The sequence below is a fragment of the Callospermophilus lateralis genome, chromosome 1 (assembly GCF_048772815.1).
Source record: "Callospermophilus lateralis isolate mCalLat2 chromosome 1, mCalLat2.hap1, whole genome shotgun sequence".
NCBI lineage: Eukaryota > Metazoa > Chordata > Mammalia > Rodentia > Sciuridae > Callospermophilus > Callospermophilus lateralis.
This window is the reverse complement of record NC_135305.1, coordinates 204,735,025-204,761,906: the sequence shown is the minus strand read 5'-3', so window position 1 is coordinate 204,761,906 and position 26,882 is coordinate 204,735,025. Positions and strand designations below refer to the sequence as shown.

Below are 26,882 nucleotides of genomic sequence, written 5' to 3'. Positions count from 1 at the left end.
TGATTTGAAAAGCTCTTCTGAAGTTCTAAGAGACTAACCAGTCATCAAATAAATATCTGGACTTTCATTTTTTTATCTAACTTTTTTTGGAAAAAGAAAAAAAATCTGTACTTTAGAAGTAGCCTTTTTCTTAAATATAAATAACCTAATGTTCTAAAACTTGAATACAACTAAAAACAACATGTGAAAAAGAAACAGAGCAAAGGTCCCAGGCCCTTCCTCCCAGTTTTCTCACAGCAGCCAATGTATCAGAAATTCCCCTGAGAACAAATTTCCAAAGAAGAGAACACCTCACATTCTCTTTCTCCCATACTGAGAGGCAGGAAGGAAAATGAGGCCATGGCCTAACGTTAAATATCCCTCTGGGACTGTAGCCACAGCAATTAGAAGCACAAAGCATTCTGGGATCTCTCCAAAAGAGGAAGCAGTATGACAGTAATATCAAATGAACTGAAGACTGATTTTTGTTATGCTAAATACTCTACATGTATTCACTCATCCAATGCCCTCAACAACCCAAAGGCAGGCACTATTATTATGTATTGGAGATAACAGAAACAAAAAAGTGAGAGAAGAGGGGAAGCAGAATAGGTAGTGCTGGTGCCCTACACCTTTGGAGACCAGCAGATACCTCTCTGAGGGGGTGGCATGACAGCAAGAGAATCTGGGGTAACTTTGGGCTAGCTGAAAGGACCCTTCAGCAAGACTGGGCCTGGAGTGTGACTATCAGCAAGGAGACAGTGTGGGTGGAGCAAAGGGAGTAAGGGGGAAAAGCAGTGAGACGGGAAGTCAGAGAAGAAATGGAGAAGCAGATCTTGAGTGTTACACAGGTCACTTGTGGGGAGTGTAGTTTTAATTCTGACTGAAAAGGAAAGTCTTTAAGGAATTCCGAGCAGAAGAGGGACATGACCACCAGTCTTAAATTTTACAAGGAACAGGTAAACACATTTCCTTATGAATGAGTGGCTATCTCAAATTGCCACATCAGTTTATGTCCTCCCACCCACTGGGACACTTACCTCCTAGGCATTGAATAATTTACTTTTTCTTAAAACTTTTCATTTTGAAATAATTATAGAGTCATAGGAGTTGACAAAACCCACAAATGTATTGGGAGGTCCCATGTATTCTTCACCCAGTTTCCTCCAATGATAACATTTTGTTTTAATTATAGTACAAATCAAAACCAGGAAAGTGACATTGGTACAATCTGCAGAGCTTATTTAGATTTCATCATTTTATATGCACTAGTTGCATGTGTGTACATAGTTCCTATGCCATTTTATCACATATAGATTTGTGCGACTACCATCAGATACAAAATTCTATCACACGATTCCTTCATGCTAGCCTTTTACAGCCATATCACCTATCACCACCACTAACCGTTGGGAACCACTAATTTATTCATCTTAACAATTTTTCTACTTCAAAAGATTTATATAAATGAAATTGTGTAGTATATACCCTCTGAGATGAGCTTTTTATCACTCAGCATAATTCTCTTGCGATCCATTTAAGATGTGTCAATAGTTTGTTGCTTTGTATTGCTATGTATTATTCTATGGTATGGTTCTATCTAGCATAACCATTCACCTACTGACCAACATATGGGTTGTTTCCAGCTTATGGCTATTAAAATAAAGTTTCTACAAACATCATGTATAGTTTTTTTTAGGTGAACACAGGTATTCATTTCTCTGGAATAAACATCCAAGAATGCTCCTGCAGGGCTGCATGCTACATGTATATTTAGTTTTACAAGAAACTATCATTTTCTCAATTGGCTCTATTAGTGATTCCTCTTATTATTATTTTTTTTTCAAAATTATTTTAAAGCTCTCCTAGGTCCTTTCCCTTTCCATACACATTTAAGAACAATGTCTAAATCTTTGTGTCTACAAAAAACTTTGCAGGGTTTTTGACAGGAACTATGTTAAACCTATAAAATAATTTGGAAAGGCATAACATCTGCACTACATTTATCTTCCAATTGGTAAACATGGTATGTCTCTCCATTTATTTAGGTCTTTTCTTCCTTTAACATTTCATAATTTTCAGTATAAGTTTTTTTGTTAGATGTGTTTTGACACATGCATACCTAGATATTTAATTTTCTTTGACCTGACTGAAAATAATACTGTTTTAAATCTTGATCTCCGCATGTTATTCATTGTTGGTATTACAGAAATGTGACTGATTTTTCTATGATTTTGCCAAATTTACTTATTAGTTCAGAATTTTTTCCTGTAGATTTATTGAGATTTTGTATGTAGAGAACCATGTCATTTAAGTAGTTTTCTTTCTTTTTAATCTGTATGCTATTTTTTTTTTAACTATGTCAAGAGTAGTACTTATCCATCCTTTTTTCTCTTAAAAGAAAATATTTAGCCTCTCACCATTAAGTGTGATGTTAGCAATAGGCTTTTTTGGTTGTTGATGCTCTTTATGACATTGAGGGTGCTCTTCTCTAATTCCTAGTTTACTAAGAGTAGGTAAAGAGTAATATTTTAATGTGGGGCAAAGCAGATTTATGAAAAGAGCTCTAGTTTTTGCATACTAATATGCACAAGGATACAGCTCATGACAGGATAATCTCCATTAAATGCTGAACCACTAATACAAGATATGTTGTAGAATATATAGGTTTATTTTCTAAAAAATTACTATACTTAACTTAAATCCAACTCTTTACATTGTATTAACATGGATCCATGTTTTAAATAATTTAGATTTCATTTATATCTACTGCATAGCAATCATAAATTAATGCAAAATGGATACTTCATGTTTGAGACAGGTTGTCTACATAAGCTAAGAAACATCTGGTATAGGGATTTTTCAGGTCCAGAGCTATAACATCCCAGGAAAACTCCAAATCTCAAATAAGAAGACAGAGTTCCCAACACCAAATTTAATTCACTTTAATTTGAAAATAAAAAATTTAGGGATATATAAAGAAATCATAAGCAATATCAGGATTTTGCAACTATTAGAAATTACAAATCTGTGATTTAAGAAACAATTTCCCCATTTTAGAGTTTAATGAAATATTTAAAGCATAGCTTAGTTTTTTAAAAGTAAGCTCTTTCCTAATGTTGCTTAAAACACACACACACAAACACACACACACAGAAATTCACTCACTTAAGGCCTCACTCCAAGCAGGCCATCCCACAAGGCCAGCAGCAAGGCACCCATCAGTTTCAACTGAGCTTGTCTCTCAGATCACAGGCATGAAGCAGTGTCTGAGTCCAGCAAGCACAGGCTCTTTCCCCTGCCTGTTCTTCCACTAGGTAACCTCACATAATAATCAGCAATGAACTCTCCACTGTCTATACTGCTGCACTGCAATCTCTCCCACAAGAATCCCAAAGAATGGATTTTTCACACAGATCATTCTTTTCCTTTCCTTTCTAGCACAGCAAAGTCAACTTAATACAGATCCTTGGAGGTCCACGAAGGTGAATGAATTAATAACTTACTGAGTATGATCTAACCATCCCTTTTCTCTCCAAATCCCTAGACATGGCAGAAAAGGTAAATCACAGGTAGGATCAGAAAGAAAGAGGCAATGAGAGCCACAAACCCTACTGGTAGAAGCTCTATGGTACCCTCTATAGAAGAGAGACTCCCTTATAGAAGACACATAATAGAAACAGGAAAGAACTAAATCAAGAAAATCATTAGAAAAATTAATTGAGGTCAAAATCCTCTTACTTCCTAACTGTACTAGCACCAGCATGCCCAAGCAGACATGTGTTCCAGGTAGGAGGAATGACTGCAGGCATTAGGGACAGAGAGAGGACAATACCCAGGAGGCATACTGAGTCTGTCAAATAGCAAAACCAGATACCAGAACTTCACACACGGGCACACACCCTGCTCCTCTCCCATATCCACTAGAGACAGACTACAATACTCAGATATTCTATCCAGTCAGGCTATTGAAAAATCTGAAAAACACAGAAGAACAAACAATTGATATCCCCAAGCACCTAGGAAAAATGAGTTCAATGAAAGGAACAAAGTTCATCAAACAGAAGAAAGAACACTCAAAAAGACCCACTAAATGAAGTGCTTACAGGCAACTTAAAATACGTACTGCTGAATTAATGAAATGTCAAAAATAAAATGTCAAAAATAAAATTACTAAAGGAAAGTAAGAACAAATTACAGTTTTGTTGAGTAGGAGAGATAATGTGGATATTAATTAACTATGCACATTAAGGGTGAACAACACCTAACTAAACAAAGAAAACAGACTGTAAACCATTTTGCAAACCACTGGGGAAAGGATAAAGAAAACTGAATAATTAAACAAAATATGGAAAAGGTAAAATATCATAAGGCAAATGAAAAAACACAAAATAAAGACACAAAACAAAGCTACATATTGTCTAAGATTTAAACATAAAACAATGACAGGGTACAGTTAGACTAGCATCGAATAAGCAGTTCCATATTGTCAAAAGGTATACAGCTCTTCAAGTAAAATAAAATAAAACCTTCTAAGTCAAGCATGGTGACATACACCTGTAATCCCAGCAACTTGGGAGACTGAGGCAGGAGGATCCCAACTTTGAGGCCAGTCTTGGACAACTTAGCGAGACCCTGTCTCAAAAGACAGAAAAAGGCAAGGGATATAGCTCAGTAGTAAAGGGTCCCTGGATTCAATCCTCAGTACTGCCAAAACAAATACAAAAATAAAATCCTTTACATATCTTATTAGCTTGAAAATAACATGTATAAAACAAAAACATAATACAGAATTCTCAGATCAGAGTAAGAGATTAACTTAATTGTGAAAATAACAGATCAGAACAAAACATATTAGGATGCAAAACAGCAAATCAAATAATGAACAATATTAGTTATGTACAAAAATTCTGAATACACCAAAAGTACAAATAGTTTCATCACACAGGGACTAGTCATCATAGTAAAAATTACTATTTGTTAAGCCACAAAGAAAATCTAAAATATTTCCTAAAGGAGAAACCAACTTGGTCTATTTACTAATTTCAATGTTCTAAAAGTATATGCCAAAAACCAGAGAGCTAAAAGAAAAAATAAACCTATCCCCTTTGACTTAAAAAGAAATCTTTCTAAATAACTTTTAGGTTAAACAAGAAACCAAACAATAAAGATAAATTGGTAATGAACAGTGACAACACAATGAAAACCCTAGGGTGTCAACAGACTATAGGGCAGAACAACATACATGCATTTATTAGAAATCAAGACACTAAAGAAATAAGCTCAAGTTCAGAAAATAAAAGGGGAAAAAAGAAACTCAAAGATTCTGGAAAGAATTAATAAAGAAAGAAAAATAAACAAAAAATGTAAGTTTTATAAGTAAAATAAAATATGATTCTTTGAAAAAAAAATAGACACTTTCTGAGTTAAGTCTCAATGCTGAAAACTAGTAATACCACCAAACACTTATTAAACTGAACTAGGGTTTTTTATTTAGCAATATCTGGCAATTTAATATGACAGATTTTAATTTTTACCCATGCTCATTTTACTACAAATTTGTGAAAAATCCCCAATTTTGGCAAAACAAACTTAACAGTATGTTAAAAAAAAAATAAAAAACTTAAAGAGTATATTAAAAGAAAAATATCCATTTGTTTATATTTTAATTTTAATCATACTATTACACAAAGTGAATTGAAATAAATGCAAATAATGAAAATGAAAAGTACCTATAAGCTCTACCAATTCTATTCACCAACACAAAGTAACCATTCATTAGATTAGGAAATATCCTCCCAAATAATTTTGTTTTACTCTTTAATAACCTTTTAAAAATTATGCAATATTTAATATACATGGGAAAAAAAAGAGAACATTACAATGAACTCCTATGTACCAAACCACCCAACCTAGAAAATAATCACCACCAATGCAGCTGAAACCCTATAAACATGCCTGCCTCTTAGAAGGCACCTATCATCCTCTCATGCATTCTTCAGCTTACTGTATGTGCATGCACCCCTAAACAATATATACTATGTGTTTTAAACTTTTATATAAATGCTATATTATACATTCTCTTCATCATGTTGCTTTTTTCCCCTAAACATTATGTTTGTGAAATCCAGTCATACATTTCATAAATTTTCATCAATGGATAGAATTCAATATGGATACTGAACAATTTATTCCTGTTGATGTGTATGCAACAATACTGTTTTAAGCATCCTCTGAAAATCTGTGCGTAAGATCTTCTTGGTGCACTCACAGAAGTGGAATTTCTGTGTCACAGATGTGATCTTTTTCTTCACTTGATATTGCCAAATTGTCTTTTAAATTATACAAGAGTTCCTGATGTTCTGTAATCTTATCAACACTTAGTTTTGTCTGACTTCAGTTTTTCTCAATGTGTAAAGTATGAAATAGTATCTTATTATGGCTTTAATTTGCCTTTCCCTGTACTAATGAGGAAGAAGGTCTTTTCCTGTTCAGACATTTGTGTTTCCTCTCCTACAAATTCCTGGCTTCGCTTTCTGATTAGAATGTCTCCACTAATCAAAATTTCTGGCTTAAATATTCTAATGAAAGACTTCAATGAAGCCTGATTATCTGTAGAAGAAAGAAACCATTCATTAACCCTTTCTTTCACAGAACCCAATAGTCTTAACATGAAAATCAATGTCTTGATATACATAGTATTCATCAGCACTCTTCAGTGTTAAATGCAACTTTGTCATTAATCTCTAATCCACATTTCAAATTATCAGACTACAAGTGGAAAATTCCTATTTATGAAGTTTGACATCACATGCATGTAACACTAGCATATTTTTCCAAGGCTCAACTAAAACAAAGCTGACCTTCAGATCTACAAATCCTTAAAAATTAAAAACAATTTCCTACATGACCTTCAAAACAGATATGGTCCCAAAGGGAAAAAGTGGATACAACCCAAAAAGCAATAAATACTTCCACCCCAAGTAAGTAACTCCTGACAAATGAGTGCATATAAAAACATTGGGAGTAAAGGGAGAGCATCGTTAGGAATACCAAGAGCTACTAATATTTCAAGAAACTGACACAGAGATTGCCTGACATGAACTAAATGCCACTTTCAGGATATCTGGCATTCATGAAACCCAATTTCTTAAGTAAGATGTGTTTAACAGAAAATCCTCTTAGAAATTATTCTTAGATAAACAAAAATCAATTTGAAAAAATTCAAGTGGGTGAATACTGGACAAAGGTGACCTACCTACTGCAGGTGCATCATACTCATCACCGAGCAGAATTTCTGGAGCAGAATATGCAAGAGATCCACAGCTTGTAGTGAGCTTCTTCCCTGGTTGAAATTTGTTGCTGAAACCAAAGTCTGTCAACTTTACAAGACCTTGTTTTTCAAAGAAGACTACATTCTCTGGTTTTAAGTCTCTGTGAACCACATGGAGTTTATGGCAATATGATATAGCATGAACTATCTGAGCAAAGTACTTCTTGGCCAAGTCTTCATTAAGACCCTCCTCATGCTTCATTATGTAATCAAACATATCTCCTCCGTCTCCAAGTTCTAGAATAAGATATAATTTGGTCTGGGTGTCAATAACTTCATAAAGACGAACAATGTTAGGATGCTGCACTAGTTTCATACATCTCACTTCCTGGAAAAGATGACCAGTGGCTAGAGTGTCCAGTTTTGTCTTATCAATAACTTTTACTGCCACCTTTTCCCCTGTAAAGACATGCCTGGCAAGCTTAACCACTGCGAAATGACCTCGACCCAAGGTTTTGTCCAGATCATATAATCCAGCAATCTTTCCATCATATCCTCGTTTGAATCCTGCCATGCTGGTCCAACAGGAGGAAAAATATTTACACTATTTGAAATGGATCTTCTCATATAAGAATATCTGCTGAAAATAAGGAATTCATTTTCAATGTTGCCACGGACATCTACAAAATAAGAGGAGAAACAAAATTAAGTATCTGTAAATTTTCTTTTCTTTCCTTTTAAGAGAAGCTTAAAGTAAGTAAATAAGTTGAAACAAAATGTACCAGGGTCATTTATAAGAACCTTTTTCTACATTTAGAGTTTATATCATAAAGTAAAGGTTGAGAATTTAAATACTATATTAGATTTTGCAAACTGAAAAAAAAACTAGTTTATTAGAAGAAATTTTTTGGTGATGTCAGAAATAAACTGTCAGGTTTGACAAGCTACGTTTAAAAAAACAATAATTTTTCCAAAAATAGTTTCACTTAATGTCTTCAAAAACATGGCAAGAGTTAACAAGAATGGGAAAATTCAAAGAATAAACATTTGAACAGAAATTCCATAACTTTTTCATCTTAACCCAAAAAAGCAATATATTAAGTGCAAAAAGTGCCACAGTGAAGTCTTCTTTAACTCTCCTAGAGAGAATTACCTTCTACCCTCTGCATCTCCAAATGGCCTTGGGATACCTCCATCCTATGTAGTCTGTAGGTATTCAATCCTAACATTTTTCCATTCAGATTGGAAGGTTCCTTCTATTCTAAGCTCTTCCACTTTCCCCCAATAACCTAGAATAGTGCTTATATATAGCAGGCACTAAAAACTGTTTTATCAAATTTTGAAATGTTAACTTTTTTCCAAAATGTTTACAAGGCAATTGTTTGTTCTTTTGTCACTAGTGCCTAGGCTAACACCTGGCACACAACACTTGCTAACTGATTACTGCTTACTCTTGCTACTCACTCTTTCATCCATTTTTATTATGGTTTTTCCGACTCTCAAAAATAAACTTCCTTGGCCTGCTTATATTTAAAAAGTAAATAAGCATGGATTCTTATAGACCATTTAAATTTTAAAGACCATTTGGTCTTAAAGACCAAGTTTTCAATCTTTAAACTGTAAACCCCAAACACAGAAACAAGTTCTTACAAATGTTCCTGACTCAGAAAAACAAATGTCTAAAATTATGCAAATTAAGATGTCACTTTAAATATCACAGGCTGAACTCACATTTTTATTTTTCTGACTAACATCGAATAGAAATGAATACCAAAATCCATTGAGGAATACAGCAACTTCCCAAGACTAGCTTTGTTTGCTATGAGTGTATATCCATCCATTCAGTAAAGTCTTTTCTAATTCTCTCAGTAAAAGGTTTCCAATTTTTAGTTGCACAGTATTAAGAGAAGTATTTAATAGTATTTAATCTATTTAGGTAAAAATATTCCAAACAACTAGATTTTACATATAATAAAGCAGTTTTTAAAAAAAAGGATCAACACTAGTAATATACTCCTTAAAAATTCAGTTTTATTTCAAAGAACAGAAGAAAAGACAACATTTTTTGAAATCCTACTATAGGTATTTGTGCAAAATGAATCAGACTAGATTATGTCTGTGGCTCCTGACAATCCTGAGAGATACTAGTCTCATTTTTATAGCCAAGGAAACATATTCTGTTCTAGGTAATAAGTGACTTAAGTGAAGCACTGAAAATAGGATTCAATCCTAACCCATTTTAAAGCCCATACTCTTTTTTAAAAATTTGTTTTAATTAGTTACACATGACAGTAAAATGATCTTGACATATCATACATTTGAATCAGATGGGATATAATTTCTCATTTTTTGGAGTGTACAGGTTGCAGAATCACATTGGTCATGTAGTCATGTATATACACACAGCAATAATAATGTTTATTTTATTCTGCTGTCCTTCCATTCCTCTCTTCCCCAATCTAATGTGACACACTTCTTTTTTTTTTCCCCTCACATCGTCATACGAGTATTCTGTATAATGATGAGAGTCTCCTTCCATTTTCCATGCAATTCCCCTTCTCCCTCCCTTTCCCTCCCACCTCTCTTCCCTATCTAGAGCAGAGGTAATCTTCTCATGCTCTTCCTCCCTACCCCTTTTTGAGTCAATCCCCCTTATATCAGAGAAGACATTCAGCATTTGTTTTTTTTTTGGTTGGCTAACTTCACTTAGCATAATCTGCTCTAATGCTATCCATTTCCCTGCAAATGCCATGATCTTGTTATTTTTTAGTGCTGAGTAATATTCCATTGTGTATAAATGCCACGTTTTTCTTATCCATTCAGCCCATACTCTTTATAATCGTTTGGCTACTTTAATCAATGCTACATTTGGGATATCTTACAGAATTAAAATATCAACCAGTGGCTCAGTGGTGGAGCGCTTGCCTATCATGTGTGAGGCACTGGGTTTGATGCACCACATAAATAAGTAAAATAAAGGTATTGTGTCCATATACAACTAAAAAATATTTTAAAAAAATAAACCATAAAAATGTTATAAAGTCATTCTCACAGTCTTATCATTCAGAAATGATAAAAATCTCATATTTGGGGCCATCTCAAAAAATGTATAGATTATCAGCTTAAAAAGTCAACAGTAATATGCTTACTAACATGTTTTATATATTTTAGGAATTATTACAATAAGGAGCACTACTATTCCCTGAATGAGTACTATGCTAGTCATATACTGAATGCTTTACATAATTCCTCTTTCAATCCTACCTCAACAAATAGAAAATATCAGCCCCATTTTGAGGCACAAAAATATTAAGTAACTTGGCCTAGGCAGGGTCAGGATGTAAAAAAGCTGGAGCCAACCCCAGGGCTATCTAACACCAGTCAGTGCTTTTAAACATTGCTATGCTGTTTCCGCAAGCATATTTCAGTACCAAATCTAAATTATTAATCCTATATTAAGATTTTTTTTAAAAAAATACGATGATAGCCAATTTCTTCTATACTCCATACTATCTTTGTAATATGAGCTAATAATATTAATGACAAGATTAACAAGAAAATTCAAATTGGAAGATTTTGTTGTTTGGACAACAGCACCCAAAAAGAAATTTAGTTATATTTAATTTTAAAAATAAAACTGTAAGCTAATTCCAGAGAATAGGAAACTATCTTTAAATCTTTAATTTAAATTAATTATAAGGGCAGTAATTATTCCTAAAATCCTAAGAGTCTAACTATGTTTCTATTGCTCAAGTTTGCAAATGCAACTTTAGCTTTCAAAATAGACTCTTTCAGGCTCTCCCCAGTTATATAATCTTTGTTATCTTCATCTATCATATTAATTTACATTTGCTCCTGAAAAGTGGCATAAAAATCAGATTTGATAAATGAATCTGTTGTTTTAATTAAATCTGTTTTTACAAAAATAATACATTTTTTAAAAAGGGGTTTTGTTCAAGGTCCCAAGACAACCAGAGATAATCACTATTAACACCTTAACATTTCTCTTCCCAGTATTTGCCAACAGGACAAAATGACAAAATGAAATAATTTTTACTAGAAAGCTCACAGAAAATAATCTAATAGGTCTCTTTGATTAATTACTTTATCAAAGAATTAACTTTTAGTACAAGTGCTCACTTTTCAAGAGTATGAAACTACAATTCCAACTGTATATCTAAAAACAAGATATTATGATTAACTTAAGGTTGGGAGGAAAAATATCCTTATTAATGAATATCTTTTAAAATACTAGTGCACTATCTAATCCTACTATCAAGTGCATTTTGAGTTATGATAAGAAATAATTCAATCTTTTTTTTTCTCTCTGAGGATCTTACAGTGCCTGAAAGTCATTCTGAACACCAATGCTGAATTTTAAGATATGGCCTATGTAAAGTAAAGGTGAATTTGTATCAGTCCCAAGACATACCCTGAAAACTGCACACTGAATAATCCTTGTTATCACTGTGTTTTGTTAGTTGCTTCTTTCTCCTAGAAGAAAATAGAGAAAAACATTTCTAGTTTAGTTCTATTTAACTGTGCTTAAAGTCAAAATATAAACCATAAGACCAGATTCTATATGAACATATAAAAATGGCAAAATTTGTTTTTAGTGACCCAGTCTCCTACTATTATCTTTCTATCTTCTATAACTTACAATTCCTTTAGCAAATCTTTAGTAAATAGGAATTTCAGAGTGAAGAGATACCAAGAAATTTTTCTAAATAGACAGGTTAAAAAATTATTCCACTGGAAGGAAGAACTAATGATAATGAATAACAGTATATCCGCTATTTTCTAAATGCCTACTGGGTGACAAACCCTGAATCTGCATTCTGCTGCATTTTCACTGTGAGCCTGCAAGGTATAGGTCAATCAGGCTCAATTCGTCAGATAAGTAGCAGTCTCAGGTTCCAATTCTGTTCAGCCTGGCTTCCAAGCCTAACCCACCTCCAGGAGCCCCTGTGGGTTCATGAAATACCCACAACAGGAGCCATAGAGAGCACCTTTACAAAATACTCCTCTGTAAAGGCAAACAAAAATCAATTCTGATGATTGATTTCTGAGTATCTGTGAACCCAAAAAGCATAATAAAGAGACTTGCCATACGATAGTAAAATTAAACTATCACTATGAATGTGAGCAGATGACTTATATCTAGTTTATGGTACAGTAAGGTAATGTTAACTAAGGTAGCCTTGCAGGCATTTCCACAACCTTGAATATCACACAAACAACTGAAAGGCTTAAACATTCACATTCACATCTTACACTAAAGGTGAGCAGTGTCCAGGTAATCATTAAGCCCAAGTTCACATGCATTTGGGGAAAAGGAATGCAAGGGAATAGGAAAAAGTAGGCAGGAAAGGTGTAAGAAGGAAAGGTAGGTGACCTCTGGATGTGAAAACAAATTTGCTGCTGCAAAGGAGAGAATGAGGACAGAGAGTTATGCAGCATAAATAAAGCCAACAAAGCCAACGCAAAGATCCACATCTAGAAGATGGGCGAACCCTGGGATGCAAGCCTGCTCCAAGTCAGGTATGAAGATAGCTCCTCCCATTATGCCTACCTGCTTCTCTCTTCAAAATCCTTGTTTCATCCAGTCTCCATGGCAAGACAATGTACTAGTCCAGTGGCTGAGCACTGGTTCTGAAAGTCAATAACTAGATTTGAACTGAACTGAGGTTCAATCACATGCCACAGGACCTCAATAGTTACCCAACCTATCTATATGGTCAGTTTCCTCACTAGAAAATGCTAGTTATAAGAAAACAATAACCCCATAGACTGTGGTGAGGATTAAGTGAGTTAATACAGGTAAAATGCTTAAAATAATGCCAGCTTAGAGTAAGCCTTCAGTAAGTACAATTCACACCCATGCCCACTTCTACAGTGATGGCACTTCCATTTCCCAAGAACTAATTCTTCAGTTGTTCACCCTATTTCAAAAAACGAATTCACTGAACTAGTATTTCTTTTGCTGTCATAAAAATTCCATCCAATTTTGCAAAATATATCAAATTTAAATTGAGTGTTACAAGATTTTAAGGTAAAGAAAATAATGCTTTTAACTGAGCATCAAAGTCTGATGATTTTCCAATAAAACATCCCAAACCCCTCCCAAGTATCTACTTTTAAGATATTAAGATAATTTTCTATCAAAATTACCCTTTAAAAAAGGATTAAGTGTTCCTTTACTTTTTTCCCATCACAGTGATATATTTAAAAAACTTGGAAAGCACAAAAGAGAAAGCAAAAAATAAAAAGATATCCATAGTGCTAGCACTGAAAATTGGCACTATGGATATCTTTTTGGTGGTCAATATTGAAATATTTATATATGGCAACTTTTGTTTTATAAATGCATGATCATTATATCATATATCTTGCTTTTTTCATGTAACATATTTTACTTTAGTTTAATATTTTTGTTTCAATTATGAATTAAGTATCTGTTTAGGAAAAAATACAACTAGAATATACAAATTAGTGAAAAGGGGATTTAAGAAATATCATCCATTATCCCATCACCTTTGATAACATCTGTTAACATTCTGCTACACAGTCTTTCTTTTCTATGTATAATATAGGCCCAGACACAATTTCCTTTTTTATAAAATAAGATAGTACATGGAGCAAGGGAGGTGATGTCAGGGACAGAGAAAGGTTTTTTGCACTTTTATAAATATTTCTCTCCAAAAATCGACCCTGAGGAGTTAGCACAGTTCACTTTAGAAAATTTGAGACACGCTGAGTAGTGCAAAAGAGAAATTAATTACAGGTGATTTTTTTTTTTTTTTTTTTTTAAGGAGAGAGAGAGAGAGAGAGAGAGAGAGAGAGAGAGAGAGAGAGAGAATTTTTTTTTAATATTTAATTTTCGGCAGACACAACATCATTGTTAGTATGTGGTGCTGAGGATCAAACCCGGGCCGCACGCATGCCAGGCGAGCGCGCTACCACTTGAGCCACATCCCCAGCCCACAGGTGATTTTTTAATCTCATGGATGATGACTTCTTCATCAGGTCTAGGTGTACATCTTTTATACTTAGGCTTCTTTACAAAGTTAAGATAGTCACGAAATTTGATAGCTACTTTATACATTTTCTCATGTATTAAAATCTTCAGTAATTTTAATGACTATATAGCTAAAAGGACTGCTTTTTAAACAGCAAACACCATTAAATTAGGCCATTCTAAAGCAGTCTTCTTATTCAGCACATGTTCATACATGTATATAACTAGGCTGGACCTAAATGAAACAGGCCAACTTGCCAAGAGTGTTTATAATATGGAAATTCATGTTTGAGAAACAAGTACTGGTATGTGTTGCAAGAATCTATTGATGTTCTCCCAGCTAAGAGAGGAGAAGCAACTGCAGGGTGTGGGTGTGGCTGGAGAAGAGGAAGGAAGTGTGGGTGGCCGTACACACGTTTTGCAAGCTGCCGAAAACAGTTGTAGAACCAGCCCCTGTTGAACGTAATTTGTAATCCACTCTGCTATTCTTGTTAAAACTCACTTTTAGCTTTTTGTTGACATCACTACCACTGCAGTTTGGTCTATATATCAAGCAAATGTTTCCTACTCACTCCTCTCCCCCAGTACAGGTAAGAACAAAACAGTATAATGGCCCAAGATGGCTCTCCCTAGATACCACTTTGGACCAACCCATAGCATGAGAAAGTGTAAGAATTTAAAATAAAAGAGCTGTATGCAAGTGTAAGGCTACTTATATAGGCTCTCTACATTTTGTTTGGAATATTATAATATTTTCCCCCAAAACCAGTCCATCAATATCCAGTCTCTGAAGGCAGTGACTGGGTTGCTGATGCAGATCAATCCTTGAAGTGCTGGTTTAAGTAATCCTTATTTCCTCTAAGTGAAACAAGCTATAGTTTCAGAATATATCAATGAATTTGAATATACTCAAGAGTCAGGCAAATAATTTATTAGCTGATGTAGAGTAGTTCTCAGTATTTGTAGAGGGAAAGGGGCTAACATCCAAGTCATAAAACTTGGATCAGCAACACAGATAATTTGAGATAATAAGCTCAAATTCCTAAACAGAACATGCCTCTTGTTAAAGTGATAAAAAAGACTAAGTGTGTTCACCATTTCTACCTATCAGTAATGGTGATATCCTGGCATAAGGTAAATAAAGAATGACTTAAACAAAAGCTGGTGTGTAGAAATTACTCCAAAATAAATCAAACCAAACCACCATTACCCAATATTCCCAGAAAAACAGAATGTAAACTGGAAGCTGTGGAAAATTTTTAAATGTTTATAATATAAATCTCTCTTTTTCCAAAGCATGGTCAAAACTCATTTTAACGCTCTATCTCCCCCCACTTCCAATTTGGGATGGAGATAACCATGAAAAATCAATCAATCAATAAATAAAAGGTCAAAAGAAAATGATGGAAGAGGGAAGGGAAAAAAACCTCCTTAAATACTGGCTGACTTTGACTAAAAAGAGAATCATTTGGAAATTTTCTTAAACTGGTGGAGTCGCAAGTTAATTTTCTGAAAAAAACTTGCCAAGATGTATTTCAAGAGCCTTAAAAATTGTTCATGTCCTCGATTAATATTACTACAGGTTTATCATCCCTAATCTGAAATTCTCCAAAATCTGAAACTTCTTGAGAGGCAAAGTATTGTAGAACATTCCATTCCATAAACCTTTTGTGACAAAAAATAATTAATGTGTGTATAAGATGTATATGAAACAAATGAGTTTCATGTTTAGATTGGGGTGTCACCCCTCCAATGTCTCATTATGTATATGCAAATATCTTAAAATCTAAAGAAGAAACAAACTCCAAATCCAAACATTTCTGGTCCCAAGCATTTCAGATAAGGGATATTCAACATGTACTAAATTTGTTTCTTAAAGATGCAGATAAATACTTATATTCAATAATGTTCAGTGATGTTTAAATATGCTCCCCAAGTCAGAAATAACCTAAAAGTCAGAAATAGTTAAATAATTGTAGTATATCCGACATTAGTACAATGCTAGTACATTTAAGACTATTTACTCTGGGGAAATTCTTACAACATAATGTAAATAAAAAACTTTATATACTAAATTTCATAGCATATGATCTCACTTTTCAAAAAGCATATAATTTGTATGAATGTATATTTTTTAAATATAAAATATTAAGTAAGATTACAGAGTTTTTCCTCTATGGTAAATGGTAACAGCTCACCATTTACCCTCAGTGAATATGTGCTGCTTCTATAATCCAAAAGAAACAGAGGCTATTAAAATTTTTACTTTCTATAATTATTCATTTACTTTTATATTAAGAAATAAACCAATTTCTCTCAAAAATACTTTCTAATACATTTTTATGTAATCTTAATAAACAAAACATATTTAATGAAATATTCTGCTTCCCCCAAGGGAGAAGGTACATAATTCCTCCAGGCTGAGGAACAGGAATACTGAGTCATTTTCATTAACAAATAATTTGAGCCCTAACTGTGGAGGACACAATGCAGTTCCTGCCCTTTAAAATCTTACAAATGAGTTAAGAAAATAGAACCTACATAAAGAGAGATAAATAATCACACGTTAGTCTTTGAGGAAAGGAACTAAGGAAGAAAAGGATCACCAAAGGCAGGGGGTTAGCCCACAGACTAGGGCTCATTCTTCAGTGGGGAATAGTGAAACATCATTACTACAAGTGGGGTAAACAGAGGCAGCCAAGTGGGGAGTACATATGGCTGGTTAGTTCAGGAAAGGGGAACACCAGTGTGAGTAAAGTTAGGATTTGGGGTGGAGGTGAGGTAAATTCTGTAAGATTAAGGAGAAAGCTGATTCTGTAGAAACCCTAATGGTTCACCATTTACCCTCTCAAAACTGATACAAAACTTGCCATACTAAATAATTCACCACATATCTACCTTTGAATTATAGCTCAGCTTAATCAAAACATCAGAGTTAAAAATGCACAGGCAAAGTTTCTTGTAAAAAGAATTATATGAGGTCAACAGAAGATACCTTTAGGTACCAATATGAAAGCAAAATAGAAATAAGATCATTTAGAGACCTAAACCAATTTTAAAAGTTCATTGTTCATTTCAAAGTTACCTAAATCACCAATTTTTGGTTTTGACTTGTTACAAGTTCTCTCATTATTACCCACATATACATTCTATTCTCCTAAAAATCTACTACTAACCTCAATAAGGTTATACAGAAATAAATTTTACAGCATAACTAGTTGATTTTTGTTTCACTTCAAATTTTAAAGATGCTTTTTACTCCCACCTAACAGAGTGCCAGTATTATTTGAAATATAAGCCTTAAAAAGAGGAAACAATTTAATTAGTAGGAATTTATATACTCACTTTTAAAATTTTTATATCATTTAATTCCTTACAATAAGTGACATAACAGAGGCATCATACTGTTTTTCTAATGAGAAAGCAGGGCCAAGGAGGTGAAGGACTCATTCTGCCTCAGTCCTAAACCCTATAAGAACTATCTAGATTAGACCCCAGACCCCACTAACCTGGGCCTTACATTTTTCTTTCTTGTACAATACAAAGCTTCGCTTTTCTTTTTCTACTATGGTTTCTCCTGAGAAACTAAAGCACTATAATAAACCTACTCTGACATTTCTGGTGTTCTTCCAATCCTGATATGCCCAGTAAGCTACCTGCCCCAGCAATCAATTCAATAAAGGAAATTCTCCAGTGCCACTAAAGAATCCTCTAGTAAACACCATTAACAAATAATTCAGTTAAAAACTTTTTGAAATGTTTAGAAACTATTTGTTAAGTCAAGAAAGGAAGTTACAGGCAAATAACCATTCAAAAAATAGGCTGGGGTAATTATTAGTTATCTAAAAATGGAATGGCATCTTGAAAATAACTTCTTACAATTGTTTGCATACAATTTTGTGGATGGCAAGTTATCCCCTTACCCCCAGCCAACACCAACTTAATCAAATAAAAATTTAGGCAGGTTCTATTTTCTTCTTAAAACCTTCATCCTTTCCTAAACTGCAATTTAAGCGCACTAGGCAAATTATATTCTTTCCAGTTGTTTTCTGAATAAGTATTTTCCTTTACAAGAGGATTAGTAAATACTTATCAGATAGGAAAGTAGAGTACAGAATCAATCCCTGAAACTGTACACAGAATATTACAAATATTATAAATTTCTTTAAAAAGTACCATTCATAATGCTTTATGCCAATAAAGTGAACAATGTAAAACAGAAAGCAAAACTTTACCTTAAAATTCACTCAGCCTAGTCAGGTGGGTGGTGCATGCCTGTAATACCAGCAACTTGGGAGGCTGAAGCCAGAGGATTGCTAGTTGGAGACCAGCCTCAACAATTTAACAAGGCCCTCTCTCAAAATAAAAAATTAAAAAAAAAGGGCTGGGAATAAGGCTATAAGAAAGGGGATGGGAAGAAGGGAGGGGGAAAGTGCTGGGGAGTGATATTGGCCAAATAATTTGTTATATATTTATTTATAAACATTATGTGTAACTAAAATGCACCAATAAAAAAATGTGGGGGAAAAACAAATTTAGTTCTGACACAATAAAGAAGAAAAAAAGGGAGGAGCTATACAATATCATTCTTAGAAATCCACAAATACTGTACACTCTACCTTCTAAACCTGTCCGTGAATATTTATTAGTATACTGTCCTAAATCTACAATGAACTTCATATAGATGAGTCATACTGTAAAACTTGCTTTTAAAACATGAAAGATGACATATACAAATATTTCCCCAGCTATGCAACATAGAGTTAAACACAATAAAATGGGTGGCATACATGAAGCACACTGGATTGGCTCAGCATCACACAAAAACAAAATAAAGACATTGTGTCTACCTAAAAAACTAAAAAAAAAAAACAAAAAACCCACACAATAAAATGACCTAAGAGGTATGTACACACATACGGGGGAGTGGGAACATGAGAGAAGAAGTACCACATGGTCAGCTTCTCTTATTATCTTCACTAGAAGGTATCTATTAGGAATGATCAAAAGTCATTTTTTTCAGTCAATATGCAGAGCAGCATGACAGAACAATAAAGGGTAAAAGTCATTCCACTTATATGAACAAGCATGTCTTTATCTATAAAACAGATAATCACCACCTTCTAGTTACTGTGAAAGCTAAGCAGGACAATACACAGTTAAAAGGTGTGAGTGGGATGAAACTTACAAATGATTCTTTACCCCAACTTTTTAGAACTGGCCTACCTCCCTGGAATCTCCCAGAAGATTCCAATACTAGAGAGGGGTAGTAAATTTGGTTCCCCACCTTCTTGTTATCAGTACTCTCCCCAATTAGCCCAACATCCCAACTGGATATATACTAGAAAGGTACCTGACTCAAATTCTTTACAACTTCTTACAGGAACAGATACGCAAAAAGAGGTGTCCTTTCTCTAAATATACTTTGGGGAATTCATAGAAGTATTCCAAAGAATTATGTTTTCCTTTTTCCTTTTTTTTCCACCAGCAGTGCTGGGGAATCCAACCCAGGGCTTCATGCCTGCTATGCCAAGTGCTCTAATGCTGAGCTATACTCTCAGCCCCACAAAGAAACTGTTTTGAGTGTTTGAGCCAAGAACTGCAATTGGGACAATAATACATGCGGATCATAGGAAACAAGGTAGGACTGGAAGATAAGGGCTAAATATCCAAACAGCTTTGTATTCCATATAAATGACCAATTTATTTGTCTCAGATGGGGCTAGCCATCACCCATGTTTTAGGGTCCTGCTTAAAGTTCACCATCTTGATCATTCCCATGCCCTCCCCACCTTCCTGCACACACCAGTTCTCTATACCCACTCACAGCACATTATGTCCTATACCATTATTATCTCAACTATGAGAACATATAATTATTTGTGATCAATAATCTGCATACCCTACTAGACTGAGAAGTTCAGTCCATGTAAGGACCAAGTCCATTTTATTCAGCTCTATATCCCAGGGCCTGCCAAGTATAACATCTACCTAAAACATATGTATACATTCTGTTAAATGAACAAATTGAATGCTAGCATAAGCTGCCAAAGAATCCTGAACAGGAGAATGGCAGTTTAACAAATCACTCTGGCAGCAAAAATGAAGATCAGACTGGAAGGGCAAGACTAAAGCTGGGAGACAAGTAAGGAGACTACTGGAAGTGTCTCCAGGTAAATAATTACTTAAAGGCTTAAAAATAAGGGCAGTCACTATCCAGGCAATAATAAGAATGTAGTGGAAAAGATCTGTTTCAGAGGCAGAATCCAAGAACTTGGTGCACAGGAATAAGGCAAGTATACAATGACTCTAAAGGAGAGTGACCCACAGTACCATTCTCTCAGACTGAGAATACAGAATGGGAACACTTCCTGAACATCTGGCAGAGTGGAAGATTTGCTTCTAGCTCTAAAATTCTGTGACTGAAAAACAATTTAAATCCAACCTACCTGTATTAAAGTAGGCATAGTCTCTATTAACAGGCTCATAAGAGCAACAAATTAAAGCTTCAATTTTAAAGTTTCATCATCAAGACATTTTCTGGGTGCACAGATGGTACTGGGCATTACTCCAGTCTGGGGATATACAGGTGTAGGAAGTGGTCTTTGGTCTTCAAATAGCTGCCAGTCTTTTGAGTTTGAGAATGATAACTGCATGCCAACAACTGAGAAATTCAGACCCAATGAGGCTGTGATTTGACCACAGCCACATCGGGTGATCAATGCTTCTGGAGCATTTATTTCATAACCTATATTAAAGAGTCTAGAAGGAAAAAAAAAAAAGAATCCAGGCAAATATATAGTTGAGGGCATATGCATTTAGATGGAGAGACCCAAAAGCAAGACTGGGTCTCGTTTTGAGCCTGGAGACACTTTACAATTTAAAACATGTCCTATGGATAGATAATGCCCCCTAACTTTGAAGTAACTGTTGAGTAACTGCAGCAGACTAGGAAGCACAACATAAGAAAGGTAAAAAGACCTGGTTTGTCAAGGAATAGCCTACCTGAGAAGAAGCCAAATGCTGAAGATGCCAAAGCAGACTCTCAGGAGGCTCTGGAAGTGACAGCAGAGAAATATACATTCAGGGAAGGCAGAGCAGGAATCTTCTTTTAGACAGGTTCCTCCCCTACTAATGGCAAGAAATGGTTTTCCAAGGGATGTAAGGCCACAACCCAAAGCAGATGTGCAGAAAAGCAAATGAGGAAATGATCCTCATGGGTGTGAATACCATAGTTCTGGATCATCCAAAGCAGACAGTACACTTTCAGTACTCACACTTGGGGCCATTAAGCCCAAGGAATATGACACCAGTTCTTTCCAACCCAAAACAACAATAACAAAAAACCTTCCTCAAAGATAGAGCCCCATTCCCCTTTCTTTTCAAATGCATTGAAGAAAGAACAGCTACATCCTCTCTTTCTTCAACTCCTTTTCACCCACTTGGATTTAAGTTCTCCTGACACCTGACCTCATTTTTCTCAGCTTCCCTGAATCCTGATCCTCTTTCCCTTTTCCTTTTAAGACCAGTTCAACCATCACCTTCTCTAGGAAGCATTCCCAGGTCAGACTATTCATTGCCCCTACTTCTGCAGGATTTTTTCCTATGCTCACCAAGGCATGCTTCGATTCTTATTATGTACTTTTTATTCTTATTATATAGTGTTCCCCCTATGTCTTCTTAGCTCCTAAAGGCAGGAACTGGTTTTTGTTAACTTCTCTACTGCTATCCTCTACCCCATGTCCCCAAATGTAGGCAAAGTTTCCATGAATAAATAATCAAAGGTTAAGTTTATTTTCAAAATTCCTAGAATCCACTCAACTTTTCAAACTAAGCTGCTCTAAGAATTTACCTGCATATGGACACCAGGAAGTACCTATATTCTGAGTAAGTTTTCTTACAAAAGTATCTTGACTCAAAAGTCTACCTTATGGTTTATTAAGCAAACAGCTGTAAAGCTGTAAAATTAAGCCTTTGGAGTCCCTTATCTATGTTTTTAATTCCTAAAATCCTGTCCCATGTAGAAAATTCACTTGTACTCTTTTCTTCCTAGGCCGTATAATGAATGACCTCTTCGGCTCAGACAAGAGCTACAGGGAGAAAAAAAAGCATACCTTATTTATTTATACCAATGTTTAGAACCATGGCTGTTCAATATCTCCAAAAATAACTTTTTTTTCTATTTAGTTTCACTTTGACTATGAAGGAAGCACCCTTGGTGAAATTTAGATGTGCAATATTTCCTGTGGCCAGTAAAAATATGATGAATCTCCTTCAATTTTAATGAAGACATTTAAAATTCTTTCTTTTATGGTTATATGATTAAACTTGAACCAATTTATATTTCTGGTTTAGAAAAGTACACATAAAATTAGTATAACTTCTAAGTCTCCATTAAACTAATGGATCTTAATGCAATAGCACAGAAAATAAAAAGAGTAAATTTTGTGCATAAAATAATAACTGATTATGGAAATTTTAAAAATTGGAAAGTGACATTCAAGTTTCCTCTCCAAAAGTCCTGAAAATAGGAGTATTAAGAAAAGTTAGCACCATGCACTTGATTTTCTACACTGCTTCAAAAATGACCTTGGGAATGTCATGTAATTTCTCTCATTTTTAGTTCTGTAAAATGGGAATGTCATCTATTTTCCTCACAAGGACAATTATACAAATAGAGAAAAGAATCAATATATATTTGGTGTTCTTTAAAAAAAGAAACTTGTCTAATTAGTATGCTTTAATCACTACTTGTACAGTACATTCCTCTTCAGGAATCCAATTCCAAGAGAAATATTTAAGCAGACGTTGAAGACAGATTTCCTTAAGGGAATGATTTTATAAATCTGGAAAGCAATGTAACAAGATTATAAATTAACAAGTTGATTACATAAGCCTGAGAACCCAGGCTTTAGAGTACACATTCTGAGAAGTTAAAGACTGATTTGGGACATGGAAACCCAACCCTTTCGGGGAACCCAAAATGAGGCTTTTGATTTGTGGAGATTCAACAGGATGCTCAACAGTTGCAGTTCCATCACTTGCAAGCCATGCTTCACCTTAAAATCTGACATTAAGTCCGCTTCACCACCTCCTAAGACTTTGAGAATGCTCTCAATTAAATGGAGGGGAAAGAAATAACCTGATACTTTGAAAGGTCCTGGATCCCCATCGGTCTATAGATTGAGGAACCCCACTGCTTAATTCCCCCCAAACACTGCACTTGACCCAAACTCCCTATGAAGCTACTGGATTGTATCTGATCCAAATGCGAGCAATAGCACAGCTCCAGGAACCCGTAGCATAAAAGGCTGCTACTCTCCTGAATCCCAAGTCGAAGTCCAAGGCAGGAAGGTTTTTTTTGCACAATGGTCCAGAAAGAAATCAACAGGCGATGGCTATGGAGAAGAACGTAGGTTTCCCCATCCGAAAAATTCTGACTCTCCCCGGGGAACGACGCTGCTTCTCCTCAGCCCGCTGTCCTTTCTCTACAGACAATATCCCCGTTCTATTGTAAAGCTGCAATTTGACCGAGAAACCCTCGTACTGCAGCCAGATTTCTAGATTCGCTTAAAAACAGAAAACAAATTAAGAACGCAAAGCCCATTGAGAGGCCGCCCGGGGCGGGGCACGGGGCCGCGGCCTCCGGGTGCCGCAATCCCGCCGCGGCCGCAAGGGCAGGGCCTGGGCGCCGCGGCCCGCGCCGCAGTGCCGCTCCCGCCCGCCGCCGCCCCCCAGGCCGCGCCGCCGCAGCCCGGGCCCGCGTCCTCCGCCGCGCGGGAGCGCGGAGCGCGCAACTTACTTTCCCCCGCGGCGGCGCCCGAGCGGGCAACGGCGGCGGCTCCTGAGGCGGCGGAGGCGGTCGCGCCCCCGCCCCCGGCCGCCTGCCCAGCCGCACTGCCCTACCTCAGCCGGCAGGCGGGCGTCCGTCCGCAGCGGCCGCGGCGCCGACAACTCCCTCCCTGCCGCTGGAACCCCGCACCCAGCGCTAATCATAATACCGAGCGGCGGGCGGCCGGCCGCGGGAGGGTGGGGCCGAATGCGCCTGCGCGGGCTGTGCGTCACCGTGACGCAACGCTGGGGTGGGGCGGGGCCGGGCGGGGCGCACCTGCGGCCGGCGCGCAGGCTGCTGGAGGGCATCCTGGTAGTGGCTGGAGGCGGGCGAAGCCCTGTTGCAGTAGCTGGAGGTAGCGGGAGAGGCACCGGAGGAGCTTGGGGACTATGCTGGAGGATGGACCAGGAACACCAGACAATGGCCGGGAAAAGTAGCTCGAACAGTCAGGGGAAATTGGAGGGAAGGGACCGCATCTGCACAGGACTGCATCCTCAGGGTGGGGGTCAGAGAGCAACAGGCACTTTTACCCTTTAAGGTTCGCCCCATCTCCCGACCAGGTTTTAGCAAGGACAGGGAAGAAATTGTATAAGCATATGCATGCAAATACATGTGTATGTATGTACATTTACATATACACATACGCATAATGTTTTTTCTTTACACGTTCTTCTCTCTGGGAACTCAATTAGAAGGAATTTTGTTGATTTTGTTGCTATTTAAACAAAAGGAGAAGAACACAGTATACGAATGTAACCCTGGCTTTAAAGGTCAGCAGGAGACTCTGACCAGGCCAGGTGGCTTCTGGAAACAATGTAGAAAAATAGATTATGGGTGGAAATATTAAAGCACATGAAGTCCGGAATGCTAAATACGCAACCTGTGGCCTTGGGTGGTACAGCAGCATGGTTCCCACTCGGGAGGGTGGGATGGAAAAAATTTTAGCGTTGACAGGAGAGGATGGAGGGGGACTCCGGCTCCCACTTTTGGATGCATGGCATGCCATGAAGACCAGCTTTCTGGGTTCCTGGAATCAAGCCCTAACAAGCCAGGTGCCAGGTTTCTCCTTTTCACTTTGTGTCCCCCCACTTCTGTGCACCCATTCTCTAAGAAAGACTTCTCTAGCAAAGGATACAAGCACAAAAAGGCTACTTTGATGATGCTCCAACTTTGTTTGAACTGACTGGAGACAGATATCTAGATGGCTTTAGCAAATCTGTTGATCTGCAGCTATTGAAAGCTTTTGCTTTTAAACTTTCTACAGCATTAACTTTGCACATCTGAAGATGATTCGGAAGCAGGAGTGGATTTTTAGGAGGTATAAACCTTTTGACTCTAGTTAATGACATAAAGTGTCTTTCTTAAAGGATAACTTCCAGTTATCCTAATGTCCTAACCCTAACATTAACGATGGGATGCACCAGGCAAAGTTTCGGGCTAGGCCTCTTCTCCTCAAGGCACAACCTTTGGGATCATTCTGTCTTTGAAAGACCAAGAAGGATAATCTCATTTTGCTATGGAAATTCTACTTTAACAGCATATTAAACAAGAGCCCTAACTTGAAGTTGTGGAATTCATTCTTTTGTTGCTGGAAGACCATGCACTTTTCTCCTTTGGGAGGAATTACTAAATGAGGGGACCTTGTAGCCAACCAAAGGGAGGAAATACCATTCAAATGATCTCCCAAGGGAATTCCAGTGGTTGAAGGCTTTTAACCCCCAGCAGGTCTGTAGCCACTGAGAAATAACTATAACCATAGAACAATGATCATAATATATAAGCCCTTGAAAAAACAGAGTATTATATTGTTACTGTGTAACTCAGACTTTGAGTAAATCCTCTTAAGGGAAAACAAGAGCAAAAAAAAAAAAAAAAAAAAAAAAGAGCTTCAGACATAAGTGAAAAGAGACAAAATAATAAATTGATTTAAATAAAGTCAGCTCCAATTCTCTTCCAGTTTAGAAGATATGATACAGGCTACATGGTAAATCATTTATTCATCTGCAGTATTTCTTAGGATGCTGGAGTACTGCTGGCAAGAATGTGACCCGTTTTCAATTCCACACCATAAATGTGCTAACTTGATCTGATTATGCTTGGGCAATATTTGAAAACATTCAAGTACAAATTAATATATTATTACTTAACTTTGGATTTAAGCAAATGTGCTTATTTTAATGAAGAAACCCCTTTCCAATCTGCCCTGGGGCTTTCTCCAACACACATTGCTTTTTTAATGCTAGGTCTTTTTATGGACCATAAGAAGCTTTAATTAGATATACAGCACTATACAAAAAAATGACAAGATGGAGCATGCAGGCTTGTATTACAGTCTCTGATTCAGATCTCAAAAATAACATGATGCCACTGATTTAAGAAAGATTGTTTATTGGAAGGAAACCAAGGAGGTGCTACAAATGAGATCAAGCAAATTGTGAAAATTAAGCAGATTCATGAAAGAATTGCCATTTTTATCTTGGGATAAAACTAAGTTCTGGGGCTGTATCTCAGTGGTAAAGCATTTGCCTTGCATATGTGAGGCACTGGGTTTGATCCTCAGCAACACATAAAAATAAATAAAGATATTGTGTGTCCATCTACAACTAAAAGAAAATTAACTTAAATATATTTAAAACAGCAAATATTGAATATTCACATACTGTTTAATTTTGAACTGTGATATTTAATGTGATTTTTTTACATTTTTAATTAGTCATTTGTACATTAATTCTTATGCACTTCTAAATTGGACCAAAAATAACTTCACTGGAATGGCCTAG

The 26,882-nt window shown here is 36.1% G+C and overlaps 1 protein-coding gene across 10 annotated transcripts in view; it reads right to left on the bottom strand.

Moving 5' to 3' along the window:
- Snrk (SNF related kinase) overlaps positions 1 to 24,282 on the bottom strand; it is a 47,686-nt gene extending 23,404 nt beyond the window's left edge. The window contains exons 1-5 of one of the 10 annotated variants that reach the window (XM_076844287.2): positions 24,177 to 24,274; positions 21,276 to 23,839; positions 11,685 to 11,746; positions 7,856 to 7,932; positions 7,238 to 7,549 (exon numbers count right to left, since the gene is read on the bottom strand). In XM_076844287.2, the coding sequence (XP_076700402.1) occupies positions 7,238 to 7,529 (292 nt within the window). In that variant the 5' untranslated portion in view covers positions 7,530 to 7,549; positions 7,856 to 7,932; positions 11,685 to 11,746; positions 21,276 to 23,839; positions 24,177 to 24,274. Of the gene's footprint in view, positions 1 to 7,237; positions 7,933 to 11,684; positions 11,747 to 21,275; positions 23,840 to 24,072; positions 24,143 to 24,176 lie in introns of those variants that run through there. The other 9 variants (XM_076844248.2, XM_076844244.2, XM_076844223.2 and 6 more) reach the window with 9 other exon arrangements.
- Between the last annotated feature and the right edge of the window lie 2,600 nt (positions 24,283 to 26,882).